Source organism: Carcharodon carcharias, chromosome 3 (genome assembly GCF_017639515.1).
Source record: "Carcharodon carcharias isolate sCarCar2 chromosome 3, sCarCar2.pri, whole genome shotgun sequence".
NCBI classification, from domain to species: domain Eukaryota; kingdom Metazoa; phylum Chordata; class Chondrichthyes; order Lamniformes; family Lamnidae; genus Carcharodon; species Carcharodon carcharias.
The window spans coordinates 211,015,739-211,040,651 of NC_054469.1; the positions used below are offsets into that span (position 1 = coordinate 211,015,739).

At 42.3% G+C, this 24,913-nt stretch overlaps 1 protein-coding gene across 6 annotated transcripts in view; it reads left to right on the forward strand.

Annotated features, from left to right (window-relative positions):
- LOC121275666 (FH1/FH2 domain-containing protein 3-like) overlaps positions 1 to 24,913 on the forward strand; it is a 592,370-nt gene that overhangs the window by 455,538 nt on the left and 111,919 nt on the right. For 5 of the 6 annotated variants that reach the window (XM_041183184.1, XM_041183185.1, XM_041183186.1 and 2 more), the window contains 2 exons: positions 2,811 to 2,882; positions 14,845 to 14,970. In XM_041183184.1, coding sequence (XP_041039118.1) covers positions 2,811 to 2,882; positions 14,845 to 14,970 — 198 coding nt within the window. The remainder of the gene's footprint in view (positions 1 to 2,810; positions 2,883 to 14,844; positions 14,971 to 24,913) is intronic. The other variant, XM_041183188.1, reaches the window with a different exon arrangement.

The following is a 24,913-nucleotide window of genomic DNA, read 5'->3' on the forward strand; positions in this document are numbered from 1 at the left end:
GGCCCAATTTTAACACTCTGCAATTGGATGGGTTTTGAACTGGTTAAAATCAGGCCCATTAACTTTGTTTTTCTCTCCTGGGAGGTGCTGCTTGAGCTGCTGAATGTTTTCCAGAATTTTTCTGTTTTTACTTCAGATCTCCAGCATCTTCAGTATTTCACTTTTGTTTTAGCATGTAGAATTTTTACGACAAATAATTATGATGTCTCCTCAAAGGGTAAATAATATTAAGTTTCAAATCTGAATTATATCTGCATAAACATCTCACTGTGCCCTTATGAATTGGGGGAGCTAGGTAAAACCTGCTTGTCTCTATTCAATATTACATTTAACTGTACTTTAGGCTATTGATGCCTCACTCCTTTTCTTCTGTATGTTTCCAAGGCTTATTACTAATTTGGAACAGCCACCCTCAATCAAAAAATCACAGATTATCATGTTCATAACTGAACCAATCACTAAGCCTGAAAATATTTGAAAATTCTGCATTCAACTTTACACTCACGGCTATTAACCAGACAACATGTAGCTTTACAGTTTTTGTAATAAAATGGGTGGGACTGTATAGTATTTGTAGCAGAGGTAAGGTTTTATTAGAATCTCTGCTACTGTGACTTATTAGAGGGGGCAAACAGAATAGAACCGGGCCCTCCATAGTTGTCTCACCACCCAGTCCAAGCAGAACTGTCCCTGTGGTACTTGAAACCTGCAGAAATATTTGTTCTAAGTACACATAAGTCAAAAGTAGATATTTAGTGGGCCTTTTACTGAACCTTTTGTAGATTCACACTAACATTGTGCAGTCATGTTGCACTTGTGCATAGACCCAGCAATTTAACGTACCCGTGTGTTAAAAGTAAAATGATGGTTAAATTTGAGGGCAGCGGCCACACTAAAATATGTAATACCCTTGTGTACACAGGCTGGGCCTTAACAAACTTGTATGTGTACAGAGATTTTTGCTTCTTGTTTTAGAAGTTAAAACTGCACCTTCCAAATGACATTTGACAGGATCAAACCGGGTCCAATATTGGTTTTAAACACCTGTGTAACTGCAGCTTTTTTTTTTAACCCATCTAGGTCCCAAAGAAATTTAAGACCATCACATCATATGGGGAAACAAGTGGATAAGCTGCAATGCTGCTGAGCCAGTTGTGTTAAAGCAACATTGTTAACCTTCATCCAGTCTTTAGCAGACTGTTACGTGTCACAGCAATGCAGAACATTGTGTTTCTTCAGAAAGTTTATCATCGCCAGTCTAAATGGTTGATGTTCCAGTCAATAAAGTGAACAGTCTTAATAATATTACCAATATAAATGAGAACCAGCCCCAGAGCATTCTAAAGGTTTCATTTGTGAGGTCTGATGACATCTTGATTCAGACAGTATTAAATAATAAATGTTAAAAATATTCTGAACTCTTTTACTATAATGCTCAGTGTAAACTGACGTGCTGAACTTCATAAACATATGTTGACAGCCTATCTAGGGCATTGTCTCTTTTATGCTATTGGTGAAGTGCAAAGCGAAATGTTCAGTTTCTGTGGGCCTGCCTGCCGCCAGGATCGCCCAGTCCTGCCCAAAGTCGATAGACTTTTGGCTGGGCTGCAGAATATCCCACGACGGGTCCCTCCACAATGGAGCCAGAAAATCTTGGCCTTAGTGTTGATATTTGATTGGCCAGCTAATCATATGGCTTTTTCTCTCAACATAACAATGGCGATATGTGGCTTGTAATGTATTTGCCTTAGCTGCTTTACTTTCATGTACTTTCTGCCTTGACACTCTTGTAAATGGGAAGGATGGGGTCATCTTTTGAAACAATGGCTGCACAGTGAGTCTCAAAAGTAATATACGGTAAAGCAAAACTCAAATGTAGAAATTCTCATGGTTGGCACAAAGACCATATGCCCACCTTGATCATCTTCCCGCTTTTCCAGCAGTTGTCTTATGGTGTATTTCTTCAGACACTTCTCAAAATTGGCATCAAAATTACATGTTACTTGCCTCAACAACTTGGTAAACTCTTCCAAAGCTGACCACTGTTTAAAAATTCCGTCATGGGATGTGGGTATTGCTGGAAAGGCCAATATTTATTACCCACCTCTAATTTCCCTAAAGAAGGTGGTGATGAGCCACATTTTGAACTGCTGCAGCCCTAATGGTGTAGGTATACTCACAGCACTGATACCAAGGGAATTCCAGGATGTTAACCCAATGACAGTGATATAGTTCCAAGTAATGATGGTGTGTGACTTGCAGGCAATCTTGCAGGTGTTGTTGTTACCATGCATCTGCTATCTCTGTTCTTCTAGGTGGTAGAGGTTTTGGAAGGTCCTTATGACCTTGGCGAATTGCTGCAGTGCACCTTGTTGATGGTGTGCACTGCTGCCATGGTGTGCTGGTGGTGGAGGAAGTGAATGTTTGTGATGGATGGGATGCCAATCAATCTGGCTGCGTTGTCCTTTCTTAGTGATGTGAAACAGCCTAATATCCTGCCCGAATCTAAACTCCTCTGGTTTATCTAATCTCCTCTAGTCTCTTGCATCTTGTATATGCCCCTTGTTCTACTATCCTACACCAAATCAAACATGCCAACTGCTCCCCTATATCTCTTGAGCCTTATTAATTTGAATTCCTAGATCAATATTCAAATTAAGATCATGCTTATCATAATTCTAAAGAGGCCCAAAGCAGTGGGAAGCAAATTACTTCACAACTATCCTATCGCATTCCTCAGTTTTAACTTTTTTACTGTAGAAATTTCTCTCATCTTTATTCACTTCTAGCTTCTCTGTTTCTGTTTACAGTCAGTTGGAATCTTCCTACATGAACAAATATACTGAGTCCTTTGAACCTTTTACATCCAGGTCTTCTGATAGGTGGGTCATCAAAATCTCTCTTTCTTCCATTGATATTTGAAGCATGCTGCTATCTATTGGAAACTTAATAGTCCACAGTGAATTGCTCTGAATTTATAGATTGGCAATCATGAGTTGAGCTCCTAGGTTTATATGTGTGGATGCAATTGTCCATGATTAATGTGCAGTACTCCCAATTCAAATGAACTTGATCTTAGTAATGTATATTAGAAAACTGTAGGCCATTAATTGAAACAATTTTCAATGGATGACCTTTTGCTATGAGCACTTAGTTTCCTTTCATGTTATGTTAAAGCAGGCTTCAATATAGCCATGTTAGCTACTTAGTGTCCACCTTAAAATAATAGCAGTTAGAATTTCATGCACCCTAAAAGCTTCCATCAAAAGATGCCCACTAGAAAATGTCCCCCGAGAGTGAAAGAAAACAAAACAAATAGTTCACCATGATTTCTTGACAACAACATATAGGGTTTTAGAATTTAGCACAAGTCATGTTCTGAAACGGGGGTGGGTTGGTTTCTTGCTGGGTTTCGTCTCGGAAGTTTTTTTCAGTGGGCTGAATTTGCCAGGTTCGTTTTATCAAGTTAGAGCAGACTTCTCCAAGCTGGACTTGATACGTTTTTGCTGCGACAGCCTTGCATGGTGTTTGCATCATGCAGCGTAGTGTAAATGCTTCCTGGTAGAGTTATAAATGATGATAAGGAGTCTTTTATGTTTTGTTTGGATGTAAGTAGCAGTAGGCGTTAAAGCTTTCTGTGCTTGGGAGGAAATAAAGGCCCCGTTGTCATGGTGACTAGCAAATGTTATGAGTTGGCATTTTCGCATCTGTGTGAATGATTGGACCTGTACATGTAGGAATAGGAGAAGGCCATTCAACTCTCCAAGCCTCACCTGCTATTCGATTTGATTATGGCTGATCTGCAACTTAACTCATTGGCCAGAAATTTCCCCCTGTTTGGGGGGGTGGTTGTGCGGGGGTGGGCGCGAACCCCATTGGCGCCCCTGATCTGGTCCGTGCTGCCATTTTATGTGGGCAGGCCAATTAATGCCCACCCATCGTGTTGCGCGCCCCGAAAGAGCTCAGAGGTCTCCCTGAGGAACGGAGATGCCTCGGAGATTTGTTTCAGTGTCAAACTTTTAAATAAAGGACTTTTAAACTTTTGAAACGTGCCCCCATGTGACAGTGTCATGAACGTTGGACGGGCAGCTCATTTAATTGTTTTAATTAGTTTTTAACAGTCCTTAATAGGCCTTTGACAGTTCGGTTGTGGCGCAGCCAAGTCGGCTGCGCACCTGCCGAACTGAAAATCTAAATGATGCGCGGTGATGTTGGAACGCCTGCCCGATGTCATCCCGCGCCATTTTACGCATCGGCGAGCGGGCCCACCTCCTGCTCGCCGACAGGAAAATGCTGCCCGTTGACTTGCCTTGGTTTCGTTAATCTCAGTTTTGAAGTTTTCAGTTGCCCTAATCTTGGCATCTTTTTGGGAGAGCAAATACCAGATTTCCACTTTCCTATGTGTGGAGAAGTGTTTCCTGACGTCACCTCTGAATCTCCTAGCTCTGATTTTAAGGTTATGCCCCATTGTTCTGGACTCGTGTCAGCAGAGGAAATATTTTCTGTCTCTAACCCCATAAGCTCTTTGATCATCTTGATCTCCTCCATTAGATCATCCCTTACTCTTCTAATTCCAGGGGAATTCAAGCCTAGTGTGTACAACCTATCCTCATAATGTAACACTGTTAGCCTCTAATCATTCTAGTGAATCTTCACTGCATCCCTTGCAAAACCAATATTGTAATGTAATTAAATTCACAGACTATATCATGGAGGGTTCATGTCCTTGTTCTTGTTTTCTACTAACTGACACCTCCATATCCACCATCCTAAGAGTTATGAAGGCTACCCTCACCCAGCTCCCCTCCCCTCCCCACTGCCAGCATAATTAAGTTCCTGTCTCCTTTTCCAAAATACTAACTCCAAATATAGATCACATTCAGTAGAAAAATATAGTTTTATCTCGAATGTAAATGAGTAATTGGTATGTGGATGACAGTGCTTTTGTGAAATTACTTGTCACTGGGTGCAGGGAGGGAAATCTTAAACTGAATTTTGTAAGGGTGTTTGTATACTGCAATTCTTGCCACAGAGTTTTGAGAGACATGATAGAGTCTTGGCGTACCAAGTCTGTTTACAAGCAAGACTTACCAAGATTTGAATGATGCTAGAGAATTAACTGCACAAAGTTTCTCATCCAGTGGCCAGTGATTGCCTTTTGATGACTTTAAGCACTTTACGTTTGCACTGCTGATTTCCGTAGAGCTGTGCTTTGCCATCTTCCCGCCTGCCACCATTTACTTTTCTACCCATTGCTATTTCCCAGTCCTGAGTAGAGGCAGAACTAGAGAATTCAGCAGCAGCTGATGCAATGCTATACAAAGTGGTTTCTGCTGCTACTGCAGCATCAAACTACCTTCAGGAAGGGGGCAGTTATATTCCTCATACTGCTGACAGCATGTGGACCGTGATCAGGTGGTTGATTGCAGCTTTTAAATATTAAAATGCAGTGTTTTGCCGTTGCATTTTATAGCCCCCTCAGTGCTTTCCTCCCTAGATGTCACTGTTAAGGTCATTTTGTAGGACCCAATTTGCTACCTTTAATAATCTTGGTCAGTACAATGTTACAGGTGTCCTATTGAAAGGGTATCATATTAACACTCTGCGTGGGTGCGCGTGTGCACGTACATGTATTGGAGGGGATGCAGTAGCCTATAATGTGGACACACATTGATCCCTGGAGTTGTACTTCAAGAGTCAGTGCCTTGGAAAGGGAAGAAATTTTACCAAAAAAAGCAGAAAATTCCTCATTCAGGGATTAACCGATGTGCTTTTGGAGGAAGTTAGGCTGTTGACTTTTAATACCTGAATTGAGCCTCCTGATGAGACACCTTTAATTAGCAATGAACTATTGAATAATGAAGTTACCCCAGAAATGTGGAAAGCAAATAACTCTCAAGAGCCATAATAGACCGTTGTGAGCACTGAATAAGAATGAAACTAAAGAATCTTCCTGTTGCTGGAACTCGGTGTAAAATCGAAAGTCTTAAAATGAATTGCTGCAAACCGCAAGTGTAATTTATATAATGGTACCGCAACATTTACCACACCAGGTCTGACAATTCAAGTGGAGTAGAAGAAATTAGCCCATGACCACACAGAGTATAGTATGCAAGTATGACACCATAGAATAACTTGAAACTCAAATCAACATCTTTACTTCTATCCGGACAGTATAAAATACATCAGATATCAATTTTAAAGCAATCTGAAAAAATGTTCCGTTTTTAAAAAGAAGAGAAACACTATTAATAAGTAACTGTGAATCGCAAATTTGCAGCGATTTCAGGATCTCATAGTCTGGAAGCTATGGGATAAAAATGCATTTTTTTGTGCAACATGTGAATCATCGAAGTAAAAAATAGTAATTTTACTTAGATCATAAGACATAGGAGCAGAAATTAGGCCATTCAGCCCATCAGGTCTGCTCCACCATTCAATCATGGCTGATAAGTTTCTCAACCCCATTCTCCCGCCTTCTCCCGTAACCTTTGATCCCCTTACCAATCAAGAACCTATCTATCTCGGTCTTAAATACACTCAATGACCTGGCCTCCACAGCCTTCTGTGGCAATGAATTCCATAGATTCACCACTCTCTGGCTAAAGAAGTTTCTCCTCATCTCTGTTCTGAAAGGTCTCCCCTTTACTCTGAGGTTGTGACCTCGGGTCCTAGTCTCTCCTACTAGTGGAAACATTTTCTCCATGTCCACTCTATCCAGGCCTTTCAGTATTCTGTAAGTTTCAATCAGATCCCCCCGCATCCTTCTAAACTCCATCGAGTATAGACCCAGAGTCCTCAAACGTTCCTCATTTGTTAATCCTTTCATTCCTGGGATCATTCTCATGAACCTCCTCTGGACCCTCTCCAGGGCCAGAATATCCTTCCTGAGATACGGGGCCCAAATTTGCTCACAATATTCTAAATGTCATCTGACCAGAGCCTTATAAAGCCTCAGCAGCACATCCCTGCTTTTATATTCGAAATCCTCTCTTGTTTAAAAAAAAATCATAACTTTTCAACTGTTAGTCCTGGTCTCTTCATTTTGGAGAATGACCTTTCAACTTTAATACTTAAAACAGAAAAATCCAACGACAATAATTTGCATTCATATGGCCCCTTTATGGGGCCTATGGGACAGTTTATGATAGGAAAGATAATAAACTGTCCCAAGGAATTCCACTGGAGCATTTTCTTCTTCTGTAACTTGGTGACAAATGTTGTTGGATATTTTGATATGCGACCAAACACTCGGCCAAAGAGGTAGGCCTGACGAAATGTCTTAAAGGAGGAAAGAGAAGGTAATTGGCAAAAGAACTAATGCAGCAAATGTTATGCTTTGGAATACATTGCCTGAACAGGTAGTGGAAGCAGTAACTTTCAAAAGGGGACAGAATATGTATCTGAAAAGGAAATATTTGTGGAGCTATGGCGAAAGAGATAGACAGCTAGAGCTAATTCTTTGAAGGAGCACAGGCGAGATAGGCTGAATGCACAGGTGGTAGGCTTGAACTGGGACAACCCTTAGCTATTACTCTCAATAAACTAATTATACAACACCCCTGACACACACCTTTAGCTTTCAGCTTTTTTTAATATTCCAGAGTCATTTCCTCATTTTAAAAAGAATACAACAAAATAAATTGTTCATAAATGGTCATTTTAGCATTGTAGCACATTATTTTTGATTTGCTTCCTCATTGAACATTTCAGGCAAGATGCCAACTAAATCCCATTTGTTTTTCCATATTTGGGATGACTCCTGTAATCTGTTACATTGCTGGCAAACCGCAGCGTATTTTCAGTTCAGACTATGTGCATATTTAAGCAAGGTTTCAGCACGTTATGCAATAAATCACAATGATCCAGGGGCCATAAGGATTAACTAGTGTGGACAGTTCACATAGATTAAGTTTGTATTTCACTGAGTATAAAAGAAGGAGGTGTTTTAAGATGATTAAAGGATTTGATAGAATAGATGCAAAGAAACAATTCCCTCTGCAGAACAAAGGGACAGAACCTGGGATTTTTTATGAATTCATTTATGGGATGCAGGCGTCGCTGGCTGGGCCAGTATTTATTGCCCATCCCTAATTGCTCTTGACAAGGTGGTGGTGAGCTGCTGCCTTGAACCCCTGCAGTCCATATGGTGTAGTTACCCCAACAGTGCTGTTAGGAAGGGAGTTCCAGGACTTTAACCCAGTGACAATGAAGGAACGGTGATATATTTCCAAGTCAGGATGGTAACTGACTTTGAAGGGAACTTCCAGGTGGTGGTGTTCCCATCTATCTGATGCCCTTGTCCTTCTAGATGGTAGTAGTCGTGGGTTTAGAAGGTACTGCCTAAGGAGCCTTGGTGAGTTCCTTTAGTGCATCTTGTAGATGGTACACACTGCTGCTACTGTTCATTGGTAGTGAAGTAAGTGAATGTTTGTGGATGGGGTGCCAACCAAGCGGGCTGCTTTATCCTGGATGGTGTCAAGCTTCCTGAGTGTTGTTGGACCTGCACTCATCCAGGCAAGTGGAGAGTATTCCATCACACTCTTGACTTGTGCCTTGTAGATGGTGGACAGGCTTTGGGGAGTCAGGAGGTGAGTTACTCGCTGCAGGATTCCTAGCCTCTGACCTGCTCTTGTAGCCACAATATTTATATGGCTAGTCCAGTTCAGTTTCTGGTCAATGGTAAGCCCCCAGGATGTTGATCATGGGGGATACAATGATGGTAATGCCATTGAATGTCAAGGGGTGATTGTTGGATTCTCTCTTGTTGGCGATGGTCATTGCCTGATACTTGGGTGGCGTCATGAATGGTGCTGTACATTGTGCAATCATCAGTGAACATCCCTACTTCTGACCTTGAGATGGAAGGAAGGTCATTGATGAAGCAGCTGAAGATGGTTGGGCCTAGGACATTACCTAGGAACTCCTGCAGTGATGTCCTGGAACTGAGATGATTGACCTCCAATAACCACAACCATCCTCCTTTGTACTAGGTATGACTCCAGCAAGCTGAGAGTTTTCCCCCTGATTCCCACTGACTTCAGTTTTGCTGGGGCTCCTTGATGCCACACTCGGTCAAATGCTGCATTGATGTCATGGCAGTCACTCTCACACCACCTCTAGAGTTCAGCTCTTTTGTCCATGTTTGAACCATGGCTGTAATGAGGTCGGAAGCTGAGTGACCTTGACAGAACCCAAACTGACCAATTGAACAGGTTATTGCTAAGCAAGTGCCACTTGATAACACTGTTGGTGACGTCTTCCATCACTTTACTGATAATGGAGAGTAGACTGTTAGGGAGCAGTGGAGGGGGAGTCGGTTGGTTTAATTGGCCGGATTGGATTTGTCCTGCTTTTTATGAACAGGACATACCTGGGCATCTTTCCACATTGTCGGGTAGATGCCTGTGTTGCTGTATTGGAATACCTTGGCTAGGGGCGCGGCAAGTTCTGGAGCACAAGTCTTCAGTACTATTGCCGGAATATTGTCAAGGCCCATAGCCTTTGCAGTATTCAGTACCTTCAGCTGTGTCTTGACATCACGTAGAGTGAATTGAATTGGCTGAAAACTGGAGTCTGTGATGCTGGGGACCTCTGGAGGAGGCCGAGATGGATCATCCTCTCAGCACTTCTGGCAGAAGATAGTTGTGAATATTTCAGCCTTATCTTTTGCACTGAAGTGCTGCATCCTCCATTAGTGGAGTTGGGGATATTTGTGGAGCTGCCTCCTCCAGTGAGTTGTTTAATTGTCCAGCACCATTCATGACTGAATGTGGCAGGATTATCTCAGGAAGCTTTTTTCACCAAGGGTATTGGAAATCAGGAACTTTCTGCCCCAAAATGCTGTTGAGGCTAATTTTAAAACTAGATTGATAATTTATTTTAGGCTTGGGTGAGTTGAGATACAGATCAGCAGTGATCTGGTGAATGACAAATAGAATTGAGGGACTAAATGGTCAATTCCTATTGTTCTGCTCCTGCCCCTTTGATCATGCTGGTAACGTAGAGCTGATTTAAGAAACCCATCCATACTTTCCCTGCCCAAGTGCAGAGCACAGCAAGTGTTTGTTCCCTGCACACACCAGGGTTTTCATCTTCCAGGGAAATCTAAGGACCTTGGATTGAACGTCTTGCATCAGCGTAGAAATTTACAGGAGGCCATTTGGCCCATCATGTCCACGCCTACTGAAAAATAAGCCATCCAGTTGAATCCCACTTCCCAGCTCTTCATAGCCAGTTAGGTTTGCAACACTTCAAGTGTGTCCAAGTGTTGAAGGGCAATACTTATACATCTAGGTGGCCATCAGCAACTTTCTCATCACGAGCTTAATTCTAAAAGAATTCATCAATGGAATATTCCAATTCATGATAATGTGCAAATTCTAATACCTCTTCACATGCGATGTTCCATTTCAAATGTGATGCTTCATTTCAGATAAAATTCTGCGGAGGGTAACCTGGCTTAGAGATCTTTAGAGAGTGGGTTCTTAAATGTAGCAGATCTCTGAGATTGCAAGCATTTAGATAAATGGATTGTGGCTGGTGCATTGGCACATTTATAAATTTAAAGAGGGTCGGTGTTGAGGTGAACGCTCCACAACTTTTAAATTTAAAAATGGAATCAGCAGCCAGGCACTATTATAGAGAGGGAACCTCTTCACAGGCCATCCTACAGTCAGAGCTGTTACCAGGCAGGTAGAGAGGTCCTCGGGGCCTGCCTGGATTGCTGGCTCCTATTCGACCTCTGACACTAGGCCATTAACCAGCTCAATTGGCCACCCACCACATGGGGCGGGCAATGGTGACATCCCCCACCCCATCTCTGAGAAAATGGGCTGGGAGTGGGGTGGTGCCAGTTGGCAGCGTGAGTTTCTGTGCCTACCAGCCTTTCTGCTCATCCCCATATGGGGCTAAATATCCTGCCTTGTATTTCCACAATATCACTGTACTTTGAAACTCTCATTGTGACTGTCTAGATCACACTCGTTGAAGCATTGCATTTGCTCACATTTAAAAATCTGTGAACACACTGCTCACCTTTACCCCTTTTTCTCCCAGTGCATTTGTGCATGTACCTCTTTGTTCTCAGTGACTCAGACTGGTTTGAGCTTCACTGCTATTGCTTTTGTTGTCACGCAAACCTCCTAATGTCTTTCTGACTTGAAACAAACTTAGAATTGTTTGTTATCTTATGCGTGTGTAATTGATACCACACATGCTATTTATTTGTTGGAGTGATCACAATGTTTAATATGTGCACGCACCATATTTCCAATTAAATAAAAGATGCGATGCCATGAAGGTGATGAGAGGAATAGACACACCAGCCCATTGACAACCAAAGGTTTAGCTGGAGTAACGTATGTATATACTGCCCTCTAGTGATGCCACGGTTTTCAGTACGAGATTCATTCCATTGTTGTGTTTGGGCAGTGAAAGGATGCTATGGGAATATTCTGTGCCTTCTGTTTTTAATCTTTGTAGATTATGATATGATATAGCTTTCAAAACAGAAATCTCTGTGTGACTATTATGTCCCTATCCTTGCTCCCTCCCTTGTAGTTCCCATACTGCGAATGTCCACCTTAGAAATGGTGATCCCTTAGCCCCTTCCAATTTCAGGAGGTTTGTTCAGGCGTGCACATGAATGCCATTCCATCATTGATAGGTTTTTTGTGTCTGAAGCACACACAATGCTTCAGACAGCAATCTAATTCTGTCCTCATACTAATTCTAGTTCCCTTTTAACTGCTTTCTGTTGAATTTTGCTGGGGAGGAAAGGGTTTATAACGCATACCACTCCAAATGTATCTATTATAGGGCTAGATTCACAGGCGTAATCGCCACACTTTGGCCTGAAATAGCTCTTTCCCTGTTGCCATTTGCTGCAGGTCACCTGATGAAATGGCACATGCCACCCAAAGCGTGTTTGGTTGTTATGTTATCCTCTTCCTTCTAGAGGCCCACCTTCTTTCTAACGGTGGGTTAGCGAAGACGCCTTGTGAAAATAGCGCCCGGATTTGATAGCTGGGCGTGAGCCATCCAGCCCTCCCTGCCAAGTGAATGCAGTCGGGAGTTTCCTGACGTTAATTAATGAGGCCAGGTTTGCACAATACAGCACGACTTCCTGGCTGCCTCCAAGGCAGGAAACACTCCCCTCCCCCCACTCTCACCCCTGCCGCGGAACTTAGTCCGTGTAGGAGAATTCAGCCCAATGTTCTCAAAGGCAGTGAAACAGGGAGGGCCTGAAATCATCACCTTTCATCAACATACTGTAGTCCTATAAACTCAAGAGTGCCCTAAACTTCTACTTACAAACTCCCTCTGCACTGTTTTTGCATGTGGGATTGTTAAACTGTGACTCTGTGCACCCTCTTCTTGCATCTCGATCATGTCACAGCACCGATTTAATGAAGTCAGGCCTTATGCCTGCAATGTGTCTGTGTGTTGTGTTGCAGATATATTGAGGGATTTCTATTCTGCAACAACTGTAGAAATACCAGCATGCTTTCTGCAAAAGCAGTAAAGTCATGCCAGAGGTTGAAATATGTCTCCTTACCTTTTGTACATAAAATCCATAATTTGAATCACCTTCTGTTGTTGGCTGGGGTCGAGATGCTGAGGAAAAGATCTGTCCGTTCATGTTTGATTTCTGATGGACACACGGGAGTGATGGAGCTAGTGAATATTAAATAATCGAAAATGCTGTGTGTGTATTTTATGTCTTGGGTAAATGAGTTCATTGGCCAACCGAACTCTAACTGTACGCCTTCCTATGTTTTCCTCAATTGTAATCAATAAGGGGAAGAGACTGATGTAAGAATAAATAGTGATGGTTTATTGAGACATAGGCAGAGCACCAGATCGTACATGCTCACTCAGAAACCTCCAGAACTAGACTTACAGTTCCCAGTTGCCCATGCTGTACAGTGAGTCATCAGTGCTGTCACATGATCAATGCATTCTCCTAAAGGGACAGGGTACCTCACTTTACCACAGTGTATTCTAAAAGATCTTTGTCCTTTATGATCTCTTGAAAGATTGGGGATCTGACTGGCTCATTTAATCCTATTCCAGAATGCTGAACAATCAGTCGTTGCTTAACTCTTGTATCGAAATGTAGGCCGTGAACTCCTAAGACCCCTCTCCCTCACTTCAAGAGCAAAATGATGTCTGAACACATTGGGTTGGATGAGCATTCCGTTAATGTTTACATTTTTGAGATCTCTGCAATTTATTTAATCAAGTTTACCTGATTACCTAATTTAATATTAACCCAGGATGAAAAGTATCCCTTTACCAGTGATCTCCTCAATTATGGGGTTTTGTTTAAATTCAAAACCAAGCATGCATGGAATTCAACAGTCAGTAATGAGATTATTAAGTTTTAAAAAAAAACAATTGGGATGAAATAATTGTCTCAGGAAACATGCAGTATTTCTGAGATCAGATATTTTCAGGCTGTGATCATCCATCACTTCTATTTCATAATAGACTCAAGGTTCAGCAAAAAGGATGTGAGGAACTTTACAAAGGCTCCTTCTGTCACTGAAGGGGAGGCAATAGCTCTTCATTTGTTGTGCACAAATGGTGCAAATGTACTTGATGCAATCGTGTTAAGACCTAAACTTATCCCAAACACTGACAGTGTGTCGCCTTGTGTTAAAGACCATGCTCCTGTAAGCTTATTTAAAGTTGGTCTGATTTTAAGTTTTTGTATAAAATCAGAAGTAGCGAAAGGCACACAGTTGTGATTGAAAACAGTTAAAGTTTGATACAATGGCATGATATCGTAGGCTTAATGGACCCCTGGGTGCAATATTTTACTCAGTATGTAACCTGCCGCTTGGGGAGCTCAGATATTGTAATACCTCTTTGGCATTTCAGCCGAGGATTCATAAAACCATCAAAAATGTAGCTGCAAGATTTAAGACTCATGGACCAAATGCACTTCTGGTTTGTAAATCAAGCACCTTGACTGTGGCATTGCCAAAATAGTCCACCAGCCGTGACCTTAAAGAATATAAACGTGGCCACAGTCTGATGAAATGCCACAACCAAAAGCAACTTTTTCTCTTTCTACTGTTCTGGGAAATATTCAATCGCAAGAAAACACTTTTTGCCTATTAATAATTTATCAGCTTAAGTCACATCCACTACATATAAATAGAGTTACTGGAAGCTGCTTGACCTAAAGGAATAGTCTTCACTGGCCCTGACTGATATGCCAGCGGGAACTTGCACTATTTGGTCTTTAGATTTTTATCGTACTGTGATCTGTGATGTTAAATATGGAGAAACAACACAAAATTGCACTGTTGCAATGGCTGCACCACATCCTTATCCAAACTTAAATCAATGATAGTGGTATGCTGAAGATTTTGAATGTGGCTACATAACAGTGGTCAAACCATACTGTTAAAATTAAGTTGCTGTGTATATGTGTGATGCACAGTGACACCTAAACATGGGGCACGTCACCTACATCTAGGCCATGTGCTTAGTATAGTGCCAACTTTATTTTCCTGCATTGACCACATTCATGATTGGCAAAATGGCTGTAAAACTGATGTTATCTTTGTCAAGGAGCAGTTTAGGACAACTGTTCTCACTGAATTTGAAAGTAAACAAGTTGGTCTGGAAAATACCATAATAATGGCAGTTCCATACACTCTGTTCTGCATGCATACCCTGCTACTTTCTTGTTTTGTCTGGTATAGCCTCGACTCTTGTGTGTTGCTCCTATTGCACTGTGTGATGGGATTCTTCGCATGCTGCCTGCTAACTGTTACTCTTCTCTCTCTCTCTCTCTCTATGCCTGCTTTGTCTCACCTTATCCTGCAGATACAGCAGCTATGGCAGCAGTGCCTTCACAGGATCTCGATCTTACTCTGGACTCACTACACCCACCGCCTCCAGCTCTCGCTACAGGACTTCTATCTCGCCTGCTCCGGAGGCAAAATCCGACAGGTTTGTGGAATTATTGCCATGAGGAATTAGCCCTCAAAGCGCAGTCGGAAGTAGAAGCAGTTGGAAATATGCAGAACATCTGTCCATGCTGGAATCATCATTCTGCTTTCCGTTTTCAGTTCTTTGAAAAGTCTGAACATGAAATATTAATCAGCCTTTTCTCTTTTGAAATACTGACATCGCTGTGCACATTTCTAACATGCTTTGCTTTAATTTCAGATTTGCAGAATTCACAGCTTTCTATTTTACTTCAAAACACATACTTCTTTTATTCAGAGATGTTTACCCTCCCCCTGTGTTTGCTTTGAAGATATTCATTCCACTTTCCTAAGTGTCATTAAGCTAGCAACCAGACAATGCCATGACATTGGGCCAGCGATAGGAGCAGACAATTTCTTAAAAATGTAGTTTTGGTTATCTGATGAAAATAGCCCTTAATATTTATACAGTTAAACTTATAGAAATGTAAAGCATTTAGTTTTAATCCTTTTTCGTGCCATTTAAGAAAAATTATACCGCAATTCACAAACAATCTTGCTACTTTGTATTTATTTAACAGTCTGCGATCAGGGGATTCAGATGTTATGTATTGGGGTATGGTAGCAGGGTGATTATGTTATTGGATTAGTAGCCCATACAAATAGCCTAGAGGCAAGAGTTGAAACCTTATCCCGGTAGCTGGGGAAGTTTATAAACTTAATTACTGTAATTAAATAATTCTGAAACTAAAAAACCAGTAAGAGGAACGGTGACCAGAAAACTACCAGATTGTTGTAAAAACCCATCTGGTTCATTAATATCCTTTAGGGGAGGAAATCTGCTGCCCTTACTGGGCCTAGTCTATAAATGACTTGGTTGACTCTTATGGCCTCACGAGTTAATCACCACCACCTTCTGAAGAGCATTTAGGGATGGGCAATAAATGCCTGGTTTTGTCAGGGATGCCCCCATCCCATGAATGAATTTTTAAAAATTAGATCGTAACAAATAGGCAAACAATAAGTGCAATGCTATGTGATGTAAATAAACCAGTAAGTACAGACTCTCATAGTCACATCCCCCATTATTAATTGCATGTAAAATGTATAATTTCCATAGCAGAGTTTTAAGCTTTGCAGAAATTTATTATGATGAAACATACTTTACAGGAGTTTTTTTTATGGGATACATGTTTTACAAAGGTACATATTTGACACTTTGTAAGCTCATGTTAATTACAAGGCCTGTTATTTCCCTGCTGTTTTAGTTGGACAAGGTTCAGCCAGTTGGACATGGGTTATGTATACTTATAAGTGCATTTTGTCTCTGTAGCCTTGTCACTCACCCGTGATAAACCTGCATTTCCTCATTACCTAAGTATTTCTGGTTTATAGACTATGAGGACTGGTATTCAGAGTACACTTTCTCTGAGTGTTATATAGGACATGGTGAGTTATATGCTCTCCTATTAGTCAGTTTGCCAAGTAGTGCTGAATTTGGGACCATTTTATCCTGTGAGTAAACCCATTTGGAAAAAAAACTATTGAATTTTATCGACTAGAATTTTAGAGCACAGAAACAGACTATTCCAGTCTGTGCTGGTGTTTATGATCCACATGAGCTTCCTCCCACCCTGTTTCATCTCCCCCTATCTGCCTAATGCTTATTAGCTTAAGCGTTTGACAAATTTCCAAATCTTGCTGACTAAATAGCAATTAGATAGCACCATGTCACTGCACCACATAAATGACTAGTTGTTAGCAAACATACTGCTTCACAATGACCTTGTTTATACAGTCAGTAGATAGTCATGGTCTCTTCCAAAAGTAACATAAGTTGAGAGTTCAAATTGAGCACAGCTTTGACTTTGACTGTGTAGCAGCAATATAAGACTTTGACTGCTAAGCTTCTGACTGCTTCTCCTGTTACCATCCCAAATAGGCCTGGTGAAGAGAATACCATAGCTTTAATAATAATTTTAAAGAAATGATCATCAAATTCCTTAGAAATTCCATATAATGTTACAAAATTATTCGAATAAATATCAGCTGGAGAGGTCCTAATTTAAAAACCACCATTTGGTTCCATACATGACAAGAACAGAGGAGAATGTTATTGATTCTGTGAAATACTTAACATTTAAGACTTGTGTTGAAGAATGGCCCTTTGTCACACTCTGGCTTATGTTCCATGCTGTGTTATATTCACAGAATCAAAACGTATCACTTCTTCATGTAGCCTGTAATTCCCGCAGTGTGCTATGTTATTGCAATAATAAATTGTTATAATGTGTTACTGGACTTACATAAATGGAAGCAAAAATTTTGGATCTTTGCTTTTTCAACTTTGCTTTAGTCTCTAGAATGTCTTGCATTAACACTGGTCACATTTTCAGGTGCCAAAAACGATATCATTTCATATGCAGAAGGACGTCACGATCCTTTCACAAAAAAAAATGTGAGGGCGAGGAGAAGAGAGTGCAGTTCTTTATTCCTAGTCGACAAGTGCTCTTAGGAGAGAAAAATTTTAGGTTCAGTCAAAACCCATGCAGAAATTTCCAAACACGCTGCAGTAAGGGAATGAGAGTTGTCTTTCAGAGCAGCTGTGCCTTCAGAAAATCATTGAATTCAAGTCCCTTTCCAATGTTTGAAGCGTGAATTAAATAACATATCATCATTCCTTCTTTTGTTACTGGATCAAAATCCTGAAATTCCCTTTAAATAGTATCAGGCACGGATCACAAAAGCCAGGATTGCAGCACTTCAAGGGAAAGCCCCACCACCAGCTTTTCGGGCCCATGGAGATGGGCGATACAGGTGACTGTGCCAGTGTCACTAATACCCCGAGAGCAAATAAAGAATTTTAACTTGATTTCAACCTTTCTTCCTGACAGCTTCACAAGAAATCAGACACCGGCTGGGATATTCTGGCCCTGCTGTGGGCGAGGCGGTGCCCCAGCCAGAAGTCCATTGACACGTGGCGGGACCGGAAGATCGTGGCAGTGGGAGGGTGCAGAAAATCCCATCCATTGATTTTTTTTATCCACAAATATTACAAATTGATTTATCATTCTGCATGTTTCTGTCTTATGATATTCAAGAGAATAAGTTTTGCCTTTATTGGCAACTTGCAAAAGAAACTTCCAGTACTCAAGAGGTCAGCAGCTCAATTCAGACGTTAAGGTTGCTGCTCAGACCATGGGTCCCTTCAAATTTTTGGACCCTGTAATGGTGAACTCGGGGCACTTTTAAGTACTTTTTGAAGAAACCTGGTGCAGCCCAAATCTTGTCCCTGGGACTGGCCAGCTACAGTCGTGAAGGGGGAGGCACAGCCGCGGCCTGCAAGCTATTAATAAAACCATGCAGTTTGCTGGGCAAAGAAAAGCATCTGTATACCGCAGGTTGCGGGATATGTCGGTTAGTTGTTTGGAAGGACCCAGTGGCATACAAGTTCAAAGCTTCCTTTTACTTGACCCATAAAATCATTCCTTGTCCAGCATGTCCTTGTCCAGCACTTACTTTCTAACTCGGGTTGCTGGAGTTTGTGACCAGCTTGTTCGGAACTCATACTTTTGGCATGCTGGCCATTTTTCATGTTCAGGTATAATTGCATTGGCAGCGTAAACATGAGGCAGAACTGACCACTTCAGGTCTTAAGTTGTTTGTCTGGATGTTTACCCTGAACATGCTCCTCCTCTTCCACATCTCACAGATACAGATAATTGCCTGAATCAGTAGATCAATGTAAAATATGCCAGTGGAGTCACTAATTCCTCATGGCTTCATACGTGATAGAAGTGAATATATATTTTTGATAATTTGTTAAGGCGAAAGAAAGTTGACTTTCAGGCCCATTGTCCCAAAGCAGCTCCATCATAAAACATCTTTCTATTTGACTTAAAACATACTGTAGGGTTTATAAGCAACCGAGTCATCATGAGACCCCCGTAAGAGAAAACGACCACCTCTAAAGAATAGATCACCCTTCCTGACACCTGTTTAAATAGAAGCTCCATGTCTTTGTCTAATTTTCTTTTTAAATATCAAAGAATGCTCTTAGTAGGACCATTCTTTCTCCTGATACCTGGGGATGCTCTGCAGTGCCAGGTTGTTTTTGACACCAGTCTAGTCCTTGACCCTCTCTTGCACACCACTGCAGAAAGGAAAGGCAAACACTGACTTGCTTAAGGTCAAGGTTTTAATGCATTATAAAATCAAGGTGGGGACGTCTGAGTTACAAGCAATTATGCTCATCTCACTTTGCAATGTTTATTGGTGCTGTCACAGCCATAAAGTAAAAATGATTTCCCTCCAATGTTACTTTCCTTCCCAGAATACCAATTTCAACAAACAGATTCTTTTGAGCAGTCTTGCTACTAAACGTGTTGGCTTTGTTCCCAGTGTAATTCATAGTCTGTGAAAGAATTAAAGGACCCCTGATTCTAACTTTCGACACAGGCTGCAATAAGTGATGATACAATGGCAGTGTGTAATCAATCATTCTTGATTAGCCATAAGTTGAATGCAGGTGTACCACATTTATCCTGCAACATCGATACGTTCTTTTTTAATATTCATTCGCAGGATGTGGGCTTCGCTGGCTGGGCCAGTATTTATTGCCCATCACTAGTTGCCCTTGAGAAGGTGGTGGTGAGCTGTCTTCTTCAACTGCTGCAGTCCATGTGGTGTAGGTACACCCACAGCGCTGTTAGGGAGGGAGTTCCAGGATTTTGACCCACTGACAGTGAAGGAATGGCGATATATTTCCAAGTTAGAATGGTGAGTGACTTGGAGGGGAACTTCCAGGTAGTGGTGTTCCCATCTATCTTCTGCCCTTGTTCTTTTAGATGGTAATGATCGTGGGTTTAAAAGGTGCTGTCTAAGGAGCCTTGGTGAATTCCTGCAGTGCATCTTGTAGATGGTACACGCTGCTGCTGTTGTGCGTCAGTGGTGGAGGAAGTGAATGTTTGTGGATGTGGTGCCAATCAAGCAGGTGGCTTTGTCCTGGATGGTGTCAAGCTCCTTGAGTGTTGTGGGAGTTGCACTCATCCAGGCAAGTGGAGAGTATTCCATCACACTCTTGACTTGTGCCTTGTAGATGGTGGACAGGCTTTGGGGAGTCAGGAGGTGAGTTATTCATCGCAGGATTCCTAGCTTCTGACCTGCTCTTGTAGCCACAGTATTTATATGGCTGGTCCAGTTCAGTTTGTGGTCAATGGTAATTCCCAGGATGTTGATAGTGGGGGATTCAGTGATGGTAATGCCATTGAACATCAGGGGGCGATGCTTGGCTTCTCTCCTGTTGGAGATGGTCATTAACTGGCACTTGTGTGGTGTGGATGTTACTTGCCACTTGTCAGCCCAAGCCTGGATTTTGTCCAGGTCTTGCTGCATTTGGACATGGACTGCTTCAGTATCTGAGGAGTTGTGAATGGTGCTGAACATTGTGCAATCATCAGCGAACGTCCTCACTTCTGATCTTTTGATGGAAGGAAGGTCATTGATGAAGCAGCTGAAGATGGTTGAGCTGAGGACACTACCTTGAGGAACTCCTGCAGTGATGCCCTGGAGCTGAGATGACTGATCTCCACCAACCACCACCATCTTCCTTTATGCTAGGTATGACTCCAACCAGCAGAGAGTTTTCTACTGATTCCCATTGACTCCAGTTTTGCTACAGCTCCTTGATGCCGCATTCAGTCTGATGCAGCCTTGATGTCAAGGGTAGTCACTCTCGCCTCACTTCTGGACTTCAGCTCTTTAGTACATGTTTGAACCAAGTTTGTAATCAGGTCAGGAGCTGAGTGATCCTGTTGGAACCTAAACTGGCATCAGTGAGCATGTTTTGCTAAGCAATTGCTGCTTAGTAGCACTGTTGATGAACCCTTTCGTCACTTTACTGATGATTCATAGTAGACTGATGGGGTGGTTATTGGCCGGGTTGGATTTGTCCTGCTTTTTGTGTATAGAACATACCTGGGCAATTTTCCACATAGCCAGGTAGATGCCAGTGTTTGTATCTGTACTGGAACAGCTTGGCTAGGGGCGCAGCAAGTTCTGGAGCACAAGTCTTCAGTACTGCTGCTGGAATATTGTCAGGGCCCATAGCTTTTGCAGTATCCAGAGCCTTCAGCTGTTTCTTGATATCCCATGGAGTGAATTGAATTGGCTGAAGACTGGCATCTGTGATGCTGGGAACCTCTGCATGTTCATTACCATCATGACACTTTAGGAGACTTTCAAGTCATATGTTGTCATTTTGACGGTAGAACCTTCCTTCCATGAACATTGTTTAGTGCATTTTATGTATAAATATACAATTTCTATCGTGGTTGTTTTGGGATTTGGTTTACAGGTTCAAGTTAACCATAGTTGTTTCGATGCCTCATGTAGCAACTGACTCCATTCAGTCACTGGGTGAAATGGGTCTCCCTTAATGGTGTGCAGCACCTAACTAAATCTTCCATTTCAATCGAAAGTAATAATCTTTTTGCAGATTTGCAGTGCAGAATAGGAGAGGTTGCTATCAGAATGGCTTCCTTCATGTTCAAGGCAGTACAAATCGTTACTCAAACTATCCAAGCAGTAGCTGGCAAAGTTGCCACAGTACATTTAGGGCTAAAGGCTAATATTAAATGAGTAATATCATGCATGACTTTCTTTGGGATGCTGAATACAATCTGCTGGAGTATGGCTTTGGACAGCCCTTGGCACCGCAGTCCTTTACACATTTCCCCCTCAAAAAAAAAATGCATACAGCTGCCAGCTTATCACAGCTAACATTCTCACCCGGTTACTTAAGGTTTATTTTAACTAAAATATAGTTGAACGTCACTGCTCAAGGATATCTTCCTCTCATCCCCCTCTGTAGTTCTGAAGCTGAAATAGATAGCCTTGGTTTTAGTTAGAGCCATGCAGTCCTCCCTTTAACTTATCAGCTTGTTTAATGTTTAAAATTGCATTTGGTCACTTCAGTGGGATGTGATAAATTTGCAAAATGACGCACAGTCTTATCATTTTTGATTCCGAAATCACGTCAACACAGAGACGTTGCCACCCACAGCCGCAATAATCATTCTTCTCTACTGAAGGGCTAATATATTCTGGTTCACTATATTGCAAGCCTTTCCTTTGGGGAGAGAGAGGAGTTGTGTAATATTTTCACCATGGTCATGTTACATGGAAAAGCCACAGTGATGCATACTGTTACAATTTGAATGATTGTATCACTGGGGTAAGTTTGCTTGGGTTTCAGGTTTTTGTGGGAAAATGGGACTTGCAGTAAAACTACATTGGTGTACTGGGGAAAGCCCCAAGAAACTCACCATGTCCGTGGGGAAAAAAGAAAGAAATCTGCCAGAACCTTTATGAGGAAGCCTTTGTCTATTCGAAATAAGTTGACTTTGCTGTGATGTCAATCCCCATCCACTTGAGCTACATAACTTCCTTTTTGTGCCCCACATAATAGTTGACACTAAGTATTTATTCCTGCCACACTTGACTAACTTCCCTTCAAAACCACCATCACTGCCCCCCCGCCCCACCCCCCCACCCCCCGCACCCACCCCTGCCTCACTACCCCTCCTCACAAACACCACCTTGTCTCTTCAGCCCTTGGAAATCACTGTCACATCTCCAACTTCCCTTTCCTCTCAAGCCCTTGGACATATTGTTGTCATCTCTCCCACATCACCATGCTTAAATCTGTCCAGTTCAGGTTCCGTTCCTAACCCAACATCGAAATTTCCCTAACAAAAATTACAAGTTACATTCTCTGACTGTCACCAGGGTGCATTTCCCCTCCTTGACTTCTTTACATCTTCCTCTTTCAATGCTTTCCCTCAGTTGCCCAGCTCAGTGGGATTTCACTTGCTTGGTTCCAGTCGCCTATCCAATCATAGCTACCAAATCTTATCCCACTTCACACCATAACTCCAGGAGTTCCCGGGGAATCCTCCATTCTTGCTGCCTCCCTTTCTCTTCAACATGTTGCCTTTTGGTGGTCTCCTCAGCAGGCACAGGATCAGCTTCCATATTTACGCTCTATTCATCACCACCTCCTCTATTCACCCTTTCACACTTGGAGTAGTGTACACAGTTTTGGCCTCCATATTTAAGGAAAGATATACTTGCGTTGGAGGCAGAACAGCGAAGGTTGACTAGATTGGCCCCTGGGATGAGAAGGTTGTCCTATGATAAGAAGCTGAGTAAATTGGGCCTGTTTTCTGGAGTTTTGAAGAATGAGAGGTGATCTCATTGAAACATACAAGATTCTGAAGAGGATTGACAGAGTTGATACTGTGGTTGTTTCCCCTGGCTGGGGAATCTAAAAAAACAGGGACACAGTTTCAGGATAAGTGGACAATCATTTAGGACTGACATGAGGAGAAATTTCTTCATTCAGAAAGGTTGTGAATCTTTGGAACTCTGTACTCCAGAGGATTGTGGATGCTGCATCGTTTGAATATATTAGAGGTTGGAACAGATCTTTTAGTGTCTCAGGGAGTTGAGGGATATGGGGAGCGGGCGAGAAAGTGGAGTTGAAACCCAACATCAGTCGTGCTCGTATTAAATGGCAGAGCAGGCTCGATGGGCCATTTGGCCTAATCCTGCTCCTATCTCTTGTGTTCTTGTGTTCGCTGCCTTGTATTGTCAGGCTGATTGGGCATCGTCCATTAATGGTTGAACCACAGAGATAAAAACAAAAAAACTGCGGATGCTGGAAATCCAAAACAAAAACAGAATTACCTGGAAAAACTCAGCAGGTCTGGCAGCATCGGTTTTCTTCTCCATGGTTGAACCACAATGTCCTCCAGTTGAACATTGGGAAGACCAAAGCTAATGACTTTTCTTTACCCCCCATCACAGCAGAATTTTCAGACCCTGCTGAGGTTGAGAGCAGAGACGTGGGCTCAAATACTGGTGCCAGGCAACATGCCAGTTTCCCAACCCTGTTCCTGACACCAGCCGCTTTAGGGGGGAAGGCTGGTTCAGGCCCTCCAGGGTTGCCTATCCCATGAGGTAGACAGTCAATTCGGCACATTAAGAACCTTGTTAAAGGCACTGACAGGAAGCCTACTGGAATTTTCCAGTTTCCCAATGTGGTGGAGGGCAGTTCACCTTGGAGGTAGACATTAGGTAGCAGGCTGAGAATCAGTGGTCTCGGCAGGCCGACAGCCCTCCCTATCTTCCTGGTGTGGGTGCAGCTGAAGGCACCCTGTAGAGAGATTCCTCATCCCTTGCAGCGGTGACCTGGCTCCTTGTTCTGGTTTTTATTTGAGTTTTTTAATTAAAAAATTGGTGAGAGGTCACCAATGTTGAATACCCTCTCAGTTACTTAGTCTTTCCTGCAGCCTGCTCCTCCTCCTCAATTTGGAAGGCCTCTGATTGGCCCTCCAGCTTCAAGAGCCTGTCGACCACCCCTGATTGGACAGGGAACCTGTCCCCTTGCCATTTAAGGGTTGGCCCAGTCAAAATTCCAGGTCAGTGGCTGTTTGCCTCTGAGGGCTCTGGATTCAGGACCCGGAAACAGTCCAAGCTTTTGTTTCCAGTTCCCAAAATGAAAATTCGGTCCACAACCTCAGTACTCTTTATTCCAACACCATCCCATACCCCACCTCTCTCTTTGGGTGAGCCAAAGTTTGCACTGTCTCAGTGACCTATTTGTGCGTGAACTGAGCCTCCAACCCCATAAAAGAGATATATCCTCTACATTACAAAGACTGACTCTGTAACATCACCCTCTACCACCCTTCACTGTAGCTCCCATCTGTTGCTGAAATTTTCATCCATATCAGTATAACCTCCAGACCTCAATATTCCAATATGACTTGGCTGGTCTCCCCTTCTCCACTTTCTATAGAATCCAATCAGTCCAAAGACGACTACTATTGTGCCCCAAATGTCCATTGGGTGTCTTCAAATTTAAAAATCTCATTCTAGTCTTGCTGCTTCCTACCTATGTA